The sequence below is a fragment of the Ambystoma mexicanum genome, chromosome 6p (assembly GCF_040938575.1).
Source record: "Ambystoma mexicanum isolate Mex_15411 chromosome 6p, UKY_AmexF1_1, whole genome shotgun sequence".
Lineage (NCBI taxonomy): Eukaryota > Metazoa > Chordata > Amphibia > Caudata > Ambystomatidae > Ambystoma > Ambystoma mexicanum.
In genome coordinates this window covers 1,536,104,541-1,536,124,104 of record NC_090935.1, presented here as the reverse complement: position 1 = coordinate 1,536,124,104, position 19,564 = coordinate 1,536,104,541, and the positions used below count along the sequence as shown (strand labels likewise).

The 19,564-nt window shown below is 48.1% G+C and overlaps 1 protein-coding gene across 3 annotated transcripts in view; it reads right to left on the bottom strand.

The window, feature by feature from the left end:
* The window catches only part of HOOK3 (hook microtubule tethering protein 3), a 1,904,471-nt gene that overhangs the window by 1,354,384 nt on the left and 530,523 nt on the right, over positions 1 to 19,564 (bottom strand). For 2 of the 3 annotated variants that reach the window (XM_069626409.1, XM_069626411.1), the window contains one exon: positions 7,569 to 7,631. The exons of the other annotated variant lie outside the window; for it this stretch is intronic. In XM_069626409.1, coding sequence (XP_069482510.1) covers positions 7,569 to 7,631 — 63 coding nt within the window. The remainder of the gene's footprint in view (positions 1 to 7,568; positions 7,632 to 19,564) is intronic. 3 annotated transcript variants of the gene reach the window in all.

Below are 19,564 nucleotides of genomic sequence, written 5' to 3'. Positions count from 1 at the left end.
CAGGTTTGGTGCGCATTATAAGTGAATAAAACAAACAAACCAACCAACAAAACCAAAAGGTATGACGTGGTCTTCCTCAAAAAAAAGAATCAAAATCCTTCTTCAAATGAGATTTGAAACTCAAAGTTGTGTCTGAGTTCGAAGTCAAAGGGCCCTTCTGCTTCAACTCCTTTGAGGATGAAGTCACAGACGCTTTTGGCTTCAATGTTTTCTCTGTGGTGGATGCTGTTGACAGTACTCGAGGCGCCATTCCTGAAGTCTTCAGACTCTGGCTTTGGGGCATGCAGATAGAAGCCTTAATTGAGTCCCTGCTGGTCTTGGAAGACGCAGTGCGATCAATAGCCGTTTTTGGCTCTTTCGAGGAACCAGGAGGGGGCACCTTAGAGAATACCTCAATTTGTCCACTGAACTCGACCCATTAGCACACTGAGGTGGTCTTATCTATGAAAACATACCTGACCCTTGCCGAGTGAGGAGTCGGAAGACGAGCAACAATGGCGTTGCTTCTTTGACTTCTTCAGTGATAACGAAGAAGATTTACGGGAAGATTGTCTCTTTGAAGGTGTGGAAGATAGAGACTTGGAAACCGACCGACCTAGGGTGAGTTTCAGCCTTCTCTGTTCCAAAGCCTTGCTTGTCATCGATTGGCAGGAACCGCATTCTATGACTGTTCTTTGCCGAGGTACCAGATACAAATCCTGTGCGGATTAGTTATGGACATCTCTGGCTCACAGTCCGCACATCTCTTGAAGCCCATCTTCGGCACAGACGAACAACTTACTTACCCCAGGCAAAGATATTTCGATTATATGTTCCTCCCACATATTCCTCATCTTTGACATGTAACGTCCAGCTTCAGCTGCTTAAGAAAAGGATTTTGGCAGCGGGCGCTGTGTGCCGAATCGATGTGCCTCAAAAGTCTCTGTCGAGGGTGCTGTCATTGATGGATATATATAGCTCAAGCAGCGCCCATTGGCCTCAGTTCTGTTTCCTCCACCCTCCTCTTGCAACAGAGATGCCCATAGATAAGAGCATGACAGTACTCCGCCTCGGTGGAACGGAAGCTATAATAGCCCAGGAAATTCTACTGAGTGGTAGGTTGGAAGGGCGATGCGGAATATGTGGGAGGAAGAACCAGTCAAAAGAATGTTATCAGGGGTAAGTAACTTGTTCTACAAATGGATTGTGTCCTCCCTCGTATTTCTCATCTTTGACAGGCTCCCAAAGCAGACATATGTTTGAAGGAGGGTGTAGAATTATGATTTAAACATTGTCAAGGGCAGAGCAAAATACTGCTTTGCCAAATGTACCATCCTGAGCTTGGGAAGCATCCAGACAGTAATGTTTTGCAAATGTGTGGATGGAAGACCACGTTGCAGCCTCACAGATATTTCTAATTGGAACACCCCTTAGAAGGGCTGTAGATGTAGCCATGCCCCCGATGGAATGAGCTCTCAAACCTTCAGTAGTGTCTTTACCTGCCAGTATGTAGCATTCTGATATTGTGAGAATTATCTATCTACACAAGGTCTGTTTGGAAACAGCCTGACCTAGCTTATGTCCTGTGTATCAGATAAAAAGTTGGTCGTCAACTCTCAGTTGAGACATTCTGGAGATGTAAAAGCTTAACACTCTCCTATGGTCCAACCTATGGAGTCTTTCCTCTTCTTTACCAGGATGAGGTGGTGGGTAGAAGGAAGGCAGAACAATTTTCAGACTCAAATGAAAGTCTGAAATGACTTTTGGCAAAAAGGAGGTTTTGACCCTTAAAACAACCCTGTCCATGTAAAAGACAGTAAAGGGTGGCTTGGATGAAAGTGCCTGCAACTCGCTCACTCTTTGGGCTGATGTTAGAGCCATCAATAGGATTGTCGTAAAGGTTAACAACCTTAGCGTACATGTGTGCAGAGGTTCAAATGGAGCACACATCAGGAATTTGAAAACCAGATTAAGGTCCCAAACCGGAACCTGGAAAGGAGATGGCGGGAACACTATAGTGGGCCCCTTTAGAAACTAAGTCACCAGTGGCATTTTGAAATCGGAGCATTCCTCTGAAGAGCGCTTAAAGATAGATAGATCGATAGAGCTGCCAAGTAGCCTTTGATTGTACCTATCTGAAGGCCCAAATTAGCTAACGAAATTAGCTAATAGAAGATCATCAACATTCTTTTCCTTGAACCAGTTGCAAAACGTATTACAACAGCAACAGTTCAAAGATTTTGTTGCTGGTCTTCTGGCCGAAAGCTATACCTCCATCACGTCATCCAGGAGGTCCCAATCCTTGCATCTCTGCCTTTCAGAAACCAATCGTGCTGGTTGACAGTTTTGACCGCTGGATGGAGAAACTGACCCTCCTCTCACGAGAGAAGGTCCTCTTTGAGAAAGATGCATCGGAGGACAGATGGACATGTCCAGAAGGTCCGGGTACCACGTCCTCCTGCCCCAATCCGTAGCAATTAGGATCATGTGTGTCTGAACCTTCTCAACCTCCTGATTACATTAGGAATGGCAGAGACCGGCGGAAACTCGTACAGGAGTGGAAACTCCCAGTCTACCACGAGCGAGTCTCCTAGAGCTCCTCTTGGAGGAAATTCCCTGGAGCAATACAGTTTGCACTTCCGGTCGACACTGGTCGCGAACAGATCCACTTGAGGGGTTCCCCAAAGGGTGAATGACTTACTGAGCTAGCTCCCACTCATGGGAGACTGTGCTCAGCCTGCTCAGAGCGCCCGCCACCGTTTTCTCCTCTCCGGCTAGGTGAACTGCTGATAGGAAGATTCCTTCTTGAATTGCCAAGCACCAGAGTTGCATTGCCTCTCTGCACAGTGATAGTGACCCTACACCTCCTTTTGTTGAGGTAGTACATGTCCACTGTGTTGTCCATCATTATCAGGACATTCTTTCCCCTGACAGACGGCAGGCAGGCCTTCAGCGCTAGTCCGATTGCCCTCAGCTCCAAAAGATTGATGTGTAGTTTGGACTCCAATGGAGACCAACGACCGCTGACTGTCAGATCGTTGGCATGGGTTCCCCACCCGGTGAGTGAGGCGTCCGTCACTACCGTTATCTCCGGCCATGGTTGCCAAAGGGGTCGTCCCTTCAGAATATTGTCCTTGCAGGCCCACCCCAGAAAATCCTGTGAGACACTGGATGGAATATGAAGTTGGTTCGACATTTGTCCTGAGAACTGGGACCACTGTGTCCTTAGAGCCCATTGAAGGGATCTCATTCTCAAATGGGCCTCCGGCACCAGAAAAATGCATGCATCTCAAGCCCAAGATGGGTCTCAGTCCTCCGTCCTTTTTGGGAATCAATATGGGGAGTACGATCCCTTGTTCCTCTCCGCTACAGGTACTGGTTCTATAGCACCATTCTCTAGCAGGGCTAACATTTCCTGCACAAGGAGTGGATCCGGAAGAGTGGCTTCCCGGTTGATTGTCTGAGGTCTTCGTACAAAAAAAAAAAAAAAAAAAAGGCAATAACCGTGGGCTATGGTTTCCAAAGCTCAAGCATCCCAAGTAATGTCTCGTCATTCTTGCAGATGCTGAGACAGTCTGCCCCCCCCCCCCAATAGTGAACTGTGTGGTTTTGTGGCGGCTGTTGCAGAGGCCGAGGGTAAGGAGGCTGCTGTTTGAGCTGGCTTTGCATCTCTATCTCGTCCACCATGAGGAAATCGTCTTTGGCCTCTTTGACTGGCTATTCTTCCCGCCCTTCTAACTGGGGAGTAGTAACAAAAAGATCTACCCCTCCAAGGTTGCCCACTAGGACAAAAAGGCAGAGGTTGCCTTATAGCGGCGCCTAAAGATTTGGCTGCCTCCTTGGAGGTCTGCAACTTCTTAAGGCTTTCGTCAGCCTTGTTGCCAAAAAGATGAGACCCGTCAAAAGGCAGGTTGAGAAGCCTAGATTACACATCCGATGCAAAACCCGACTTCAACCACGCAAATCTGCACATGATAGTGCTGGTAGCCATGTATCTGCTGATGCTATCTACAGAATCCAATCCTGATGGAAGGGACTCAACAATAGCTAAGAAGCCGTCCCTTTCATCCATTTCGGGAATATGCTCTACTGCCACCATGGAGATACAGTCCCACTTAGTGTCTGAAAATTCTTTGAGGGCACAGGTGGAGTTGGCAGATTTCAGTGCTATGCTGCCTGCAGAAAATATCTTCCTTACCCATCCATCTACACGCTTGTCGTCCCTATCGGGAGGGATGGTAGGGTATGCTGCCTGTTTTGAAGTAGCTGTAGCTGCCTGCACCACCAGACTCTCCAGAGTGGGGTGTTTCGACAGGTAGTCGGGGTCGCTACTGGAGGGGCAGTATTTCTTTTTCAGGTTTTTGTCGACTGCCGGATTAGACTTCCGAGTATCCCAGTTTCTAGCCACCCTTTAAGTGACAAATGAAAGGGCAAAATTACATTACATCAGGCTGAGGACCCTTGTCCAGAATGTCTGTTAGGTCCTCTTGGTCATAGGGTAGTGAGGGCCTATTCCAACCCAAATACTCGAGCACCTTTGACAAACTGACAATAGGAATAGTCAGCATCTTCCCCTGGTTCAGGCTTTCCGAACTCCAGTTCTGGGGAGGTATCAACTCCACTTGCTGTTTCTAAGTTTTCATATAAATCCTGCGTCCTGCTTTCCTCAGAGATTAAGCTCACTGGAATATTGGGTGTACCGTATTGTAACCCAAATGGTGCTTCCTCATTATCAGAATGTTCCTCCTTAAAAATAAAAGTCAGGGACTTGGAAAAAAAATCCTCCTTTGGGAGAGGAGCATAAACCTTGTCTGGTTTTGTAACTACAGGCTTCGACGTTGTCGAAGTCATAGACACTTTCTTTGTCAACGTCGATGTAAGGAGGAGCGCTAGGTGGCGACGGCAAATGTGGCCCTGTCGATATCGAAGACTTAAGAGGCATCGAGGGACTGGCGGGCGCCAAAGCCACCGCCGAAAGTGTCGAGGGCGTCAACCTTGACTTTTCACCTTGTTTCTTGTGATACTTGGTTTTTTCAGACCGGGACCTCGAGGGCGTCCGATGGGGATCATGTTGTTTACCCAGGCTCGAGGGCGCGCAGGTTTTTGACTGAGACCTCTCCTCTCCGGCTTAATCCGAAGGCACAGTCTGAGGATGGCTTTGTTTGTCAAATATTTTCAACATTTGCACCCTGAAAGCTTCCCATTCAGCCGGTATTGATTTATTAGAATGCCATGCAACCCTTTCAGAGTATTCGTCAGATGAAGTCAACGAAAGCGAACATCAGTGCCTTCTCTTTGACTTATTCGAAGACGAGGAAGAGTGGTGGGAACCACTCCTCGACCTAGAAGGCTTGCCCTTCATCCTCCGAGGAGAGTCCTCCCTCGACTTGTCGGTCAAAGGCCTAGCAGTTCGGGTAGGTGACATTTTGGGAATTTTTCCTACCTCGAGTTTCCCCTTCCGTTCCCTCAAGGCTTTTCCTGTCACGGACTGACACTTGGAACACTCAGTGGTATAGTGGCTCTCTCAGCGAGGCACCACAGGCAGATGAGATGCAGTAAGTGACATTTATGAGCCACAATCTCGGCATTTCTTAAAGACGCACTTCCAGAGTCGAAGACATTTTCAATGATTTCTGTAATGTACGTCTTAATGTATGTAAGAGGCACTCGAATTTCTACTCGAAGCAAACGCTAAGGCGGAAAAATTTAACTGAGGCCAACCCTTCGATGACTTCACCCTCGACAAAGGCCTTCGAGGGACATCGACTGAACGCCATCGATGCACAGTTCCCTCTGCCAAAAAAGGTTTCCAAAGCAGCTGAAGCTGGACTTTACAAGTCAAAGTGGAGGAATATGTGGGAAGACACAATCCATTCGAAATCATGATTTAATCACAAAAATAATTACGTGTTAGTAAGATTTTCTGAGGCGAGTCAAACCATTGCAAGAGCGTGCTGTGCATGCAGATAAACAGAATTAAGGCAATGGGCGCAGTGAGTGCTATTAATACAGTCATCAACGTCACATCCGGAAGTAGTAATGTTAACAGTCGAGGGATATCGATTTGAAGCTGCACAGCACACCCTTCTATCGAAACATTTTCTAACACTGCAAAGTAGGATACCAATATATCTAAAATGAGGAATTTGTGGGAGGACATAATCCATTAGAAATTAAATGTACTATGTTATTGAGCCCCTGTACACGTTTTCATGCTGCCTGGATGATTCCTGAGCAATCCGAAGATCCCTTGCTATGCTCCCACACCCGGTAAAATACTTGCAGATAAATGTCTTGAAGAATCACCCACACAAATTTCTATTGCCAACATGCAAAAAAGGGGACACTGTGCCCATCTGCTTGTTAATATAAAACATGCCATAGTATGCCCATTAGCAACATACCATTCAAATTGCCTGGTGAAAGGGCTTTAGGGTAACTTAAATAGCCCAGAGCTACAGAAAATTGATGGTCTTTGTGCTCTTCAGAGTACCTTAAGTTATCAACCATCAAACCCCCATAAAAATCATTTGGGAGAAAAATATGGCTTATGAATATCTTTCTTAGAGGACTGTGAAAGGTTTCCGGTGGTGAAGAATCTCCTTGGAGAAAACATTGTATTACCACAGTTCTGTTGTCAGCAGCATCTTTGTGATTATCCACACCGCAAGGGTATAACAATTGTGGTTTCTTATGCTGCAGTACTGCAGCAGGCACGTGGAGTCACTGCTAACAGACCCTTACGCTTGACAGAATCAGTGTATGTGGGAAGAAAGACTTTCTAGTCTGTGATTTTTTCCCCAGCATCAATCGAGTGAGTGGCGGGAGGGCAGGATGGCGGAGTGACTTTGTGGCTGCTCATTAATACTATCTATCACCACTTGTTGTATGATCTCATAATAAGGGGAATATCTGTTGGCGATAGTTTTTTTTACCATTTGTTTGAAATGGCGTTTTAACTTTTGAGCTTTTTTGACAACTTTCACAATATGTTTAAAAGAAATGTACTGCACGCAATAATGTTGTGTCAGGCGTCTATATAACTGGTTGCTACCATTCCATACACTGTCAAATAATTACTCACACAATATTCCATCAATATTCTACTTGCTGGTCAATCAACCACAGTAAGTAAGAGACACTGTATGACACATTATGTATAGCTCTACCTCATGGCCAGATGTCCGCTCTATTTTGTGATAATACATGGCTTAGCCAAATCAAACTGCATCCATTTTCACAACTTCATGACAAATACCAAGTACAAAATACATTGCTGTGTTGTAGCCCACAAGCAGCAAATAGGTGATGTTGGAAATTAGATGTAATACAATGATCTTAACAGGTAAACAGCAACAGATTCTCATTTTCACAAGTTCGTTATGCAGACGGAGTAAGAAAATTATAAAATACATTTCCGTGCTCTACGTTCATGGCAAAGTCATCCAGAAAAAAAAATTGTTAATTATTAGTAGTTTAAATGTACTGCAATTCCAAAAGAATGAAGCAATGCTTTACTGTGTTAGACAGACCTAAGATCTGGCACTGTTAAAGAAAACAATTTAATTCACAAAGCACGGGCAATTTACCCTTTCTTCTAGATCATAACACAGAAACCTCAGTTTATCTCTTTCTTCTTGAACAAGGCAGGACTTGAATTTAGGCAGAAAGGATATAAGGAAAATAAAGACAGGAGGATTACATACATTGAAAGACATCACCTTTTCAGCCATGCTGTGGACCCCCCTCCAGTACAGACTTACATAAACGATTACTTGCTCTGATTAAAATGCTTTACTTTCAATTATCAGCCCAATCCCACACACAAACTAAACATTTTCGATTTTTTTAAAACATGTCTGTGGATGAGGATGATCCTTAAGGTGTTCTATTCGTAAAATGGTTTGACTTCAGTTTTTTTCTACCAGAATCAGCTTGTAGGTCTTTGAAGGGACAGTCCCTGAACAAATGTAGCCACACTGCTACCTCATTTACAGCTCTCCTGTTATCTGTGTAGTGTTCGGAATATACCAATCAGAACTGGCTTTTCAGAATGACTTTGTAGCAATATATATGTATTCATATTTGTAAATACTGTTATGAAAACACAGTGGGCAGTATGGAGATGGATTACAAAACTCTGACCTGGTGGGCAGATGTTTACAAGGCCAGCCTAGTTTCTTGGAACAGGGTACTCTCGGGACAATCCAAACAAATCAAGGTAGCTTTGGCAGTCGGTCAAGACTAAGTCTCAGGAGGGATGAGGGTGACTGAAAGACCTCAATGAGCACACAGAGCTAGGACACTTACAAATTACTCCCAGACAGGTGTATATATCAAAAATATAAACACATTTATCACAAGGCCTTTGTAACTCAGACCATAGCAAAAGAATCACAGCAATACTAAGTAAACCAACACAACACAATCAATACAATATACATACAGGACCAGTAGGGTCTAAAGGTTAAAATGCACAAAATATGTCGACAACCTAGATGGGAAGGAAACGGGCAGCGCAGGTAGTCTTTAGGCCTCTTCGAAATCAGAAACACACCTAAGAGGCAGTCCAAGCCCTAAGAAGAGAGGAGCCTTGTGCTCAAAAGTACATGCAATGCAAGTGCACGCAGTTGTTTCAATGGGCAAAACAGGGTCTCTTCAGAGGTCTCTAGCAGCTCAGGAAGGTGGATAAGGCGATGAAGAACAAGTTCCCATTATTCAAGGAGGACCTCCACTTGAAGGCAGAGGCTGTTCCAGAGAGCAGAATGGAGTTGCTAGCTCCCACTAGCAGTGGAAAGGAGAGGGACCCTCAGGGGCCACTCGTGTGTAAAAAGGGGCCCTGGCGCTAGGGGTCACCGATTAGTGTTAGAAGTACTCACCGGTCCCAGGCGCTCGGACCCAAACTTCGCCAGTTCAGTCCACTTTGCTTGTAGGTTCGAACGGGACAAGGACGTCTCTGCGTCTTTCAGTTACTGAGGTACAGTGAGTATTCCCAAACGGCACAGTGGCTTCAGGGGCGAGAGGGTCACAAATGCAGCGCACTTGCAAGGGTCGTTGCCAGGGCAGGGCAACACGGTAACTGTGTATGCTCCGGTCCTGGCGCACTCGTCTCACTTCAGACCTGGGAACGCCAAGTGTACGGAATTAGGTGTGAGGGTGCGGTGGAGACAGAGCTAACAGTATACCAAGTTTTGAGGGTCTCCTCGAAATGGCGGCGGTGACAGAGCAAAGCAACTGGGTAAGCTGGTCAGTCCACTGGTTGGCCCAGGGACACCTCTGAGAAAGCTTATTTGCAGATTTTGGTGAAGGTGTCGAGAATAGTTGGTTCCACTATTCCAGTGGGCCGAACCGTCTTCACAGATCTTCTAGGACGACCAGATGCAGAGGGGTCCCACGGGACGACAGTGGACTTAGGGTGCCAAACCTTCCAGCGGGTCACCAGCGGTTCCTCGACTCAGCTTCCAAGTTTCAGTATACTTGGATCCTACCCTTCGTTCAGTGAGAACTCCAGAGATCGACATGGTATGGGTGTTTTTGGCCTCCTCTTATCCAAAGTTTCCTTCGCGCCAAAACGAAGAAGACTCAATGGGAGATCTGCTCACAAACACACACTCCATATGTGGACCAATCACGGACCACGGTGGCCCCAGTCATTCAAGGCACTCCAGACTCTCTGGCACCCAGGCTGTGTATTGGACTCAGCAGCCCACATCCTGGAGGCACACACAGAAGGCATGCAGAAGCTCACGAAAGCCGTCTTTCCTGCAGGAAAATACCTGACCAAATAAGGACGGACCCCGGTCGACTCAACCTGGGGAAGGCGAAGGGTCAAGATGGCCAAAGGACAGGACAAGCCAGGCCACCAATTTGTCCCAAACGCGTTTAACGCGGTTAACATGGCAGGAAAGGGTTAAAAATGATGCGAAACAAAGAGGGCGCTAGACGGCCATCCAAGATGGCCGCTTTGGTCTAAGCTCCCACGCAGCCCCGCATCAATCCTGCGAAATCCTGCGGTTCCCAGTGACTGTGAACCATACTTCTGATTCCTGGTCTCCCCTGCTACAATCCCACAAAAGCTGGAGAAAAATCGGCTCTCCCCTGCCAAAAATCGGCCCACACGGCCCTGACACCAAGCGCCGCGTAGCAGGCCTGTGGGGCGCCAACGCTCCCAAGACCGGCCACTTCCCCAGAGGAATCCTGAACTCCCCTTGTGCCATGACTCGGAGCAGTTGCCCTGTGTGTCGGCGGGGAATCGGCTGTGGTGCGGAAGGCGTCTGCCGACCATCAGCGAACCAGCGGAGGACCCAGACCCCCCTCCCCCCGTTTGGAGCCGGCGACAGAGAAGTGGCAGCAGCCGCATGGCATCCCGGCGGACAACACCATCATCAGCGGGGACAGCTCGCTGAAGGACGAGCTGTCTCTCCCCCCCACCCCCGCCTCAGCCCACGTCCACCGTGCCTGCTCCGGGATCCAGCGTCCCGGTTGTGGGCCATAGAGCGAGAGGCATCCACCGAACGTCAGCAGTCCGGCGGGGGACTCAGACTCACCCCCCCCGCTCGGAGGCAGCGAACGAGAGAGGGAAACAACAGCACGGCAACCGCACAGGACTCGAGAGTGCCCAGAGCAGCCCCTGCCTCGAGGAGGAGAACTAGAAGTTCACCAGGCGCGGAGGTAAGGAGAGGGAGGGAGGCCACGCTGTTCCCCGAACGGAGCCGGCCCTGCATCGGCCACTCCCCTGCCCCCCACGCGTGCATATACCAGCAGTGGACTCCGCTGCAGTGAAGGCCCACCAGCACACAGGCGGCACAGAGCTCCCAGACAGCTCAATACGAACTACCCCCCGCTGAGCCTGGAACATAGCGGCAGCCACGCGCACAGAGCGCTCTAACTCCCCTCACTACTGTGGACAGCATCATCCTTAAATTTGGGGAAGCCAGCCACATCTTGAAGGGAAATCCCCCTCCCTTTATGACCACATGACCCTACACCACTGCACACAATTATTAACCGAAGGCCCTAAACCCTTCTCCTTCACAAATAGCCGCCAGCGGACAACAACACTAAGCAGCCTCGACATCTGCCAAAAACTTCCCGCTGAAGACACCCCCTCATCCCTAAAGGACTGAGAAGGCAGCAGCCCTTTACCCACGCCAGTCACGCTCTGAAACACACTTCAAGGGCTGATATTAATAAAGAGTCCACACCTCACGATTGCGACTGCCCCCCTTCCTACATAACCGCAAGTACATCAACCACACCGTGCAGCGACCAGTCCAGCCCAGAGGAAGGTCCCTGGAGTGCCCGGAGCGTATCCAGCCCATCTGCAGCCCGCAATAGACGTACCCATTCCCGCAGTCACGATGGGGAAAAATGATAAATCCCAGAGAAAGTTGAACTTTGAAAGTGGCTCGACCCCTAAAGCACCCCTCCACCAGGAGGACCAGGCTTCGTTGTCTGTCTGTCCTTACCAGGAAGAAGCCTTCGATAACCCTTCTGAAATCAAAGAAATCCTCCTAGACTTGAAAGCTGGCATTGGCAGCCTGAACAATAAAATGGATGGTCTAGCATCTAAAGTCGACCTCCTGCAACACCGTATGGACTCCCACGCCGAACGCATGAACGACGTGGAGCAGAGAGTGTCTAATCTTGATGACAGTTCAACAACGTTAACCAACAAAGTCTCACAACTGGAATCTCAAATGAAAACAACCATTGCCAAGGGCGAGGATTTAGAAGGCCGTTCAAGAAGGAATAATCTACGGCTAGTGGGAGTGAGAGAGCACTAAACGCAGGAGAAAATGGAGGACTTCGTAGAGTCCCTTTGCATCATCCTATTTGGCCGCGACGCACTGTCCCACCTTTTCATAATAGAGAGGGCTCATAGGGTCCCCTCGTCTAGACCTGCTCCAGGCTCGCCACCCAGGCCAATAATAGCGAGGCTACTGAACTATAGAGATCGGGACGCCATTCTTCGGATGGCCAGAGGGAAAGGTGAACTATTCCACGAGGGGGACAAAATACACTTCTTCCCCGATTTCTCTCCAACAGTGCTGTCACAGCGGAAAACATTCGCCAGCGTCAAGCAGAGACTCAGAAATAGTCAACTGACCTACTCAATGCTCTATCTGGCGTGTTTTAAGAGTACCACACGAAGGGAAAGTCTGATTCTTTCAAACCCCGGATGAAGCAAACATTTTCTTGGACCAATTGGGATGCCCAGAACAGAACTAGGCCCGCCCAAGACCTCAAAGGGACAGAAACCGCAGGAATCCACCATAAACAGTAAAGCTGAGCGGCTAGTCAGAAGCTTACCCACTTCACAGAGCAAGCCGGAACATCCACATTGAGTATAAGACAGGGCTGTGACACTTGGGAGGCCCCAAGTGCCCCTAGCACAGCTACTGTTAAGTTCATAAGTTGAGTTTCTTCTTTTTTTTCTTCTTCGGGGTGGAGGTTCGCCCTTCGGCATGGTAACTCCATGGTCCGTCTTTGTTTTTTGTTGGTTAACGAGGGACCTCTCGGTGGGCTAGTTGGGAGTTGCCTGCCCTATGGAGAGTAGCGTCACAGGCCTGTTGGGGGTTGTCCGAGGACTGTACCCTCAGAATGCATCAGGAAAGTTCAGCGCCGCCAGATCCCGACCGTCCTGCTGTCCCCCTGTTCCCTGCCCACCGTCACCTCAGCCAAGCACCCTACCTATGCGCTTTGACCCTGGCACTGGGCCAAGCATAACCACACCATCGCTGTCCATTGTAAAAGAAAAGTGGTCCAACATAGAGACTAACTCCCCCATTCAATGTCTTGACGTGGAATATAAGAGGAGGCAACAGTCCAGCCAAAACCAGAAAAATCCTCCAATACCTCAGGTGCCACGAAGTGGACGTGGCCATGATCCAAGAGACTCACCTACTCCCAGGGAAAGATCACCAGTGGGCCAAGAGTTGGGGATGCCATAGATACTTCTCATCCTACTCTACCTACTCTAGCGGAGTCGCCATCCTCATACACAGGAGGATTAGCTTCCGTCTACTCCGCACAGTGAAGGACACCGAGGGGAGAGCGATCCTAGTGTGCGGCATCATCGCAGGCCAGAAAATGACTTTGATCAACTCCTATGCGCCAAACGTGGACGGCCCCGACAATTTTGGTGGGTGCTAACCCAGCTTTCCACTCACGACCCAGCAACCATAATCTGGGGAGGAGACATGAACACGGTATTCGATCCTATAAGAGACAGTTCAAAGGCCACTCCACAACCTCTTTCTAAAGCTCGCCTCCAAATAAAGGAAATATGTAAAGCGTTCGATCTTCATTTGAGTGTTCTTTTCTTCAAAGACTTCTAAAACCTTGTGCAAAGACTTTTCTATTTACCTACCAGAAGTGCTTCATCCTGTATAAGACTTTTGCCCACTTGACTTTGGATTAGCCTGTTATAATTAATGACTCTGCTTAGGGGATCCAAAATTATTTGCCTGCTTAAGAATATTTGTGGTCTCTTGTTGTTCTAATAACCTTTCCCTTTTACCAACTTCTAACAGTATTCTAAATGCAAACAGTGAGATATTAATGTCCCCAGCACCCTAGCTATTGAAGTCCCCTGAGGGTGTAGTTTGTGTCTGTGGCCATCCCAAAACGGTCTTTACTGATTTAGAAACTAAGAGTGCACAGTATTAAACTGTATTTGTGTGTTACTTTTTATATTGCTACCTTCTGAAGAAGGCTTATTCTATTTGACTGATAAATTAATAATAGTTTATGCAAGAAAACTTGGTTGTAAGTTTATTTGAGTACTTGTCACTGTGAATCTCTGTGTAACTCTCCTACAGCTCACATTGACCCTTCTTGAGATAAGACTGGCTGCTCAACACACTACCAGAACGGTGTAGTGCAAGCTTATATCAAAGGATGGGTTTCCTATACCTGTAGTCAGAGTTGTTGTAGTGCACCCAAAGGGTACTGCATATAAACTTGCCCAACAGAGGGGGAGGGAGGTGGCCAAAGGGGGCCTTCGAGAGGTGGAGAGAGAAGAGGATATTTACGGACAGGATGTCCTGGGTTTTAGTGGTGAAATGAGTAGCTAGAGCTGTGCAGAGGGACTGGGCAGGTGTAGAAGAGGTAGAAACTGCATTAGGATTGGCCAGTTCCTTGCCAATTTAGAAAGGTTGGGCTGTGTTGGAGGCCGCAGAGATGTGGGCTTGAATATGGACCCTTTTGGTTAGAGAAGATGGAGTCTCTGTATTGCCTTTGGAGCAGGCGGCGGGTCAGTTTGTCAGATGCACCGAAAATGCCCCACCGGTTCCAATGGACCCATAATGAATAGGGACTTCCCGCCCCACTGCAACTTGTGATCCAGGGTTAATGGCACCAGACCAAGATGCAGTAACGCTATTTGCTTTGGGCGGTATCCGATGGGAACCACCTGTTAAGAAAGATTTCATAATTGTATGTAATTTTCCCTCCATGTGTACACCCCCACACATTTTGCTGCTGTTTACCATAGACTGACTTTGCCAGAGAAGCACAGCCTTCAACTGCACTCCTCTGGGCTTTAGCTCACTTTTAATGGGGAAACTGACATGCCCTTAAGACAGTCAGTACTGGGAGACTTTGTTTCCCTCAGTCCTTTTCCCATGTTGCAACTTTTGTGCAACATGTAACAAGTACACAATGTACCTTCCAGTATAGTGTACTTGGGGCTGTAGTAGTTTTTCAAAGGCCCTAGAAACTCCCGATGGACTTTTTGTGATATGTGCAGATGTGTCATGGACAGGGCTGGTGGCTGCTATCGTTTCGCATCATTTTTTTTTTTAAATTAAAAACTTTATTTTTGGTATTTACCACACAGTACAACTTCACAACCACATTAGGGTGGACTTAACTTTGCGCCATAGCCCAGACCCCACACCCCCGACCCCCCCCCACACCCCTCCCCCCTTATCCTTAGAACTGTGTCTCCAATGGTAAGTATCGCCCCCCCACCTGACTCTCGTCTTGGGGAATTGGTGGTGCCTGGTCTATGCCTTCGTCAAGGTGTACCCCCGGTCTCTGAGGTGCCTCTTGAGGGGACTTCTGCTTCACTCATCAAGAACATTATCAGAGGGCCCCATATGTCTGGCGGGCGAGCGTGTAAGGGTAGAAGTTTAATGAAGTCAGTTTCTACATCCTGGTAGTAGAGTATGTCCTTTCGCCAGGCGGCGAATGTTGGTGGGGGACCCCGGCCCCAGGCCATAGCCACTCTCCTACGAGCTAGTGTCAACAGAACCCCAGCCAATTTCCTTGTTGGAGCGGAGAGTAGCCTTGTCATGCCCAGTAAAGCAGCTGTTTGTCTCGGGTGTATTGCTTCTCCCACGATTGCTGCTGTCGTCTCCAGCACTTGATTCCAGAAAGGGGCTAGTTCGGGGCACTCCCAAGCTAAATGGACAAAGTTTGCTGAGAGGGTTCCACATCTCTTGCCTGAGCGTCGGGGTGATGTTTGTTGGTTTTTTCTGGCGTGTAATAGGTTTGATGGAGGAAGTTGAAGTGAATAAGTTTAAGACATGAATTGAGGGCGATTTTTTGAATCTGTGTCAGGATGTAGCTCCAATCCTCTTCTGAAATGGCTATGTGCAGTGATCTTTCCCATCTGTCTTTTGCACAAGTGATGGCGGGGGTGGTACTGGAGATTATGGATTTGTAAATTTGCGACACCAGCCTACCTTCTCCCTGTGCCTGAATGACGTCGTGCAGCAGTTGCCAGGTTGGTGGTTGACACGGGAAATCTGGCAGAAGGGTCTGCAGGGTGTAACGAGTCCTGAAGTAGAGGAAAACGTCTAGTGCAGTACTGCCCCCCTTTCATTTTTGCTTGATCTGGGGTTAGGAAGCAATCCTCTGTGAAAAGGTCCCCTAGGGTTTGTATGTGTAGTTTATCGACCCATTGGTGAAATACTTTCTCTGAAGTCAGTGGGATTCCAGGAATGAACTTGACGGGCAAAAGAGGGGAGTACCGTGTTTGTACCCCGAGCCTTTGGGCCAGTCTCTTCCAGACTTTGTACGTCGTGAGCATCACATTCATCGTGGGGCTGGGGACGGGAATCTGGCTAAAGACTACGGCTGTCAAAAAATTGGTCGTTGCCAAGGCTCGTTCCGCTTGTACATGAGGTCGGATTACTTGAGTGGCATACTAATGGCTTAGGTACTGTGCCTGAGCCGCCCAAAAGTATTTTTCCAGGTCTGGAAGGGCTAGCCCCCCGCCGGCCACCGGGAGTGTCAATGTTGCGTGCGCCACTCTGGCTGGCTTGCCCGCCCAAACTAGCTCAAGGACCAAGCTTTTCAGTCTTTTCAAAAATGATTGCGGTAGCAGCAGAGGAATATTGTTGAAAAGGTACAGTAGTTTAGGCAGGATCACCATCTTGACCAGGGAGGCCCTGCCCCAAAGTGTTAGTGGAAGCGTCTTCCAGCGTGATACCTTGTCTTGCAGGGACTTGACCACCTCCTCGTAATTATCTCGAAACACCTCCTGCTGGTTCAGAGACATTTGAATCCCCAGGTACCGGACCTTGGCAGTTTTCCATGTGAGTTGGAAGTCATCTGCAAACTGCTTGGTGGCAAGGGTCAGAGGGAAAACGATGGATTTTGATTGATTGATTTTTAATCCAGAGGCCGCACCGAATTTGATGACTTCCCTCATGACCGGGTTCAAGTTGTCTTCAGGGTCGTGTATGTATAGTGCCACGTCATCGGCATAGTGGGAAACGATGAGCCTGTGTGGGCCTATAATGAGTCCCCTCTGCGGACGTTGTTCACGAAGGTTGGAGGCTAATGGTTCCATTACCAAGGCGAAGATTAATGCTGATAGTGGGCAGCCCTGTCTTGTACCTCGTTGCAATTCTATTGAGGCTGATTTTGCTGTGCCTACAATATTAGCTTGTGGCTTGGTGTACAAGAGAGAGACAAGCTTGATGAAACGGGCACCCAGTCTCATCCTGGTGAGCAGCATGAACATAAACGGCCATTCCACCGAATGCTTTTTCGGCATTGAGAAGAACCGAGATTACCTGTTTTGAGGGGTCTAGAGCCTCGATGATGCTGAACATTCTCCTAATACCAAAGGTAGCATTGCGGCCTGGTATGAAGCCGGCTTGGTCATTAGGGCCTCAAGCTGATTACACTTGTGAGTAGTAGAAGATGCAAGCCACTCTACAATGAGAGGTAAGTTCTCTCAGACTTTACAGTACCTTTGTATTGAAGAAAACGTGCAGCAGATGACTTCTGTTCCTGTGCAGCTCTGCAGATCTCACTGTTCCCGAGCCTCAAACGTGGGGACAAGAGGAAGGACTACTGGGGACTCCTGCTCTGCAATGGGACCGTCACCGCTCGCAACCGGCAATCTTTACAACAGGTGGCACTTCAGTGTTTCAGCTCCTCAGGACTACTGCAAATAGCAACACTGTGGTTTCTGGCTGTCGAGTTGGACTTTCCTTGCTTCTGGGGTCCCGCACTCTGTTGTGGTGGCTCAGGCTCGGTCAGTCCTGCTACCTGGGAGTCCGGAGGATCTTCCTGGAGCTCTTGGCCAACTTAAAAGCAAGGCACACAATCTGGTGGTCCTCTCTCTGGCTAATCGGTTTCCAGCAGCAACTCTGCGGAAATTCATCCAGCTCCGGGAAGGATGTCCAGGTGGCTTGCTTTGGTGTTAATTGGTCCCACCAACTCAAGGGTAGAAGTCGTCCTTGCAGGGGCTTCTCTGTCGATACGAATTTGGAGTTTCAGCACAGCAGCAGGGCTTCACCGGGCAAACCAATGGTCCAGTAGTTGCAGCAGGCGCCCTCTTATATTTGTTCTTCGGTTAGTTCATCCAGTGGTAGACTCTGACTTCCAAGCCAAAAGCCTTGCCTTTTAATCAGTTCTCTCCCATTCATTCCAGTCTAGCTGTCAGTCACCCAGCAGGGTGGCTGTCCTTGCCGGACAGTCAGCCGGCCAATCACTACAGAGTGCATTTGGGTCTCCTAGGAGAACAAGCACAGGGACGGACACCTCCCTCACTTCGTGCCCAACCTAGACACCCTGGAGCCAGAGGCGGCCTTCACTTGTGAATTCCGCCAAAGGCAAAGCAAACAAACAGACCAAACCTGGTTTGGCGCGGAGTAAATCTCAAGAAGGACCTTTACAAAAATGAAATGGCGAAAAAAGAAGACCGGGCCATTTTGACAAAAATGGCACCCTTGGGTGCTTTCCTGCAGCTGCAAACGCTGCCCGCGGTAGATGCACATCACGGTAGTTAAAACGAAACCACTTCCACCAGCCATTCAGTGAGAAAAGGGCAACATAAAAATGTTACACGAGAAGCTAGACAAAGGGGATACTAGGCAACCCCTCCATCACCCTATTGTAAGAGGTGTGTGTGCTGGGTCTAGAAAGTTACAAATGTAAGTAAAGTCAATTTCACTTTACTGCTCTTGGAAACAGTTTATCTAAGAAAAGGTATTTAAACCTTTGGGAAATCTGAAAGACTTCCCTGTGCCACTGCACTTAAGGTACTGTATGACACAAAGTAAAAGATGATGGGTGTCCAGTCAACTCGTCGAAAAAAAACTGGTCGACTGCAATTTGGTGGACGCAATTTGGTCGAAAACCAAATGGTCGATTTTTTTTTATTTATATATTTATTTTTCGGGTTCTCGTTTAGTTAAAAAAGGGGTGTTGAGAGAAAAAAAGGGGGTTGGGGGGGACCCCCCCCCCCAAAAAAAAGGGTTAAAATAAAAAATAAAAAAAAATTCGACCATTTGGTTTTCGACCAAATTGGTTCGACCATTTGTCTGGTCGACCAATTTTTTTCGACCAAATGTCTGGCAACCAGATGATGCCTATGGAGTTTGTCAGACTCAACAACCAAAAGAAACCGAGTTCAAAATCACATTAAAATACATGAGTGGGGAAAAAACTCTCCAGGTTAAAAAAAATCAAGTCCTCAAAATCCAGCAAAGTTGCTGGGGGTCTATAAGGTGGAGGGAATTAGCAAATGTCTGAGAATTCTCCCCAACACCCTGCTCTCTTTCTCTCCCCCCTCTCTCCTGTAACACCTGAAGATGTTTCTAGACAAGTCTGGTCTAAGAGTCTCATCCAAATAGGTGACCCCCCCCTGCTCCTCCAGACCCATTAAGGACATTGGTTCTATCGCTCTGGCCTTGGCTGATTTATGTAATCACTAATTCGCCACAATCTTTCCCCTCTCTTCTCAAGCACTCCCTTGTGCACTCCCTACAAAAAAAAAGCCTTCTGCCGACCCCTCGATTCTGGCAAACTATCGCCAGATCTCTAGCACTTCTTCTGTGGGCAAACTCCCGGAGAAGCCGGCTATCTCCCAGCTAATAAAAATAGTCCTGGGTGCACCTCTGCAAGAACACCACAGCGAAATGACCTGTTCTTTGGGGAGGTACCCACTGGAGAGTCCACAGCCACACTTTAGCTCACTGTACCTGTACACAATCTATTTGGATATCAGTCTACCAGCTAACCCTCCAGACTGAATCTGTTGGTTGTCTCCAAGAAGGCCCATTTCCAGTTGTTACTCCTTGAAGGTATTCTCCTTTTTTCACCTTTCCCCCCCAGGACC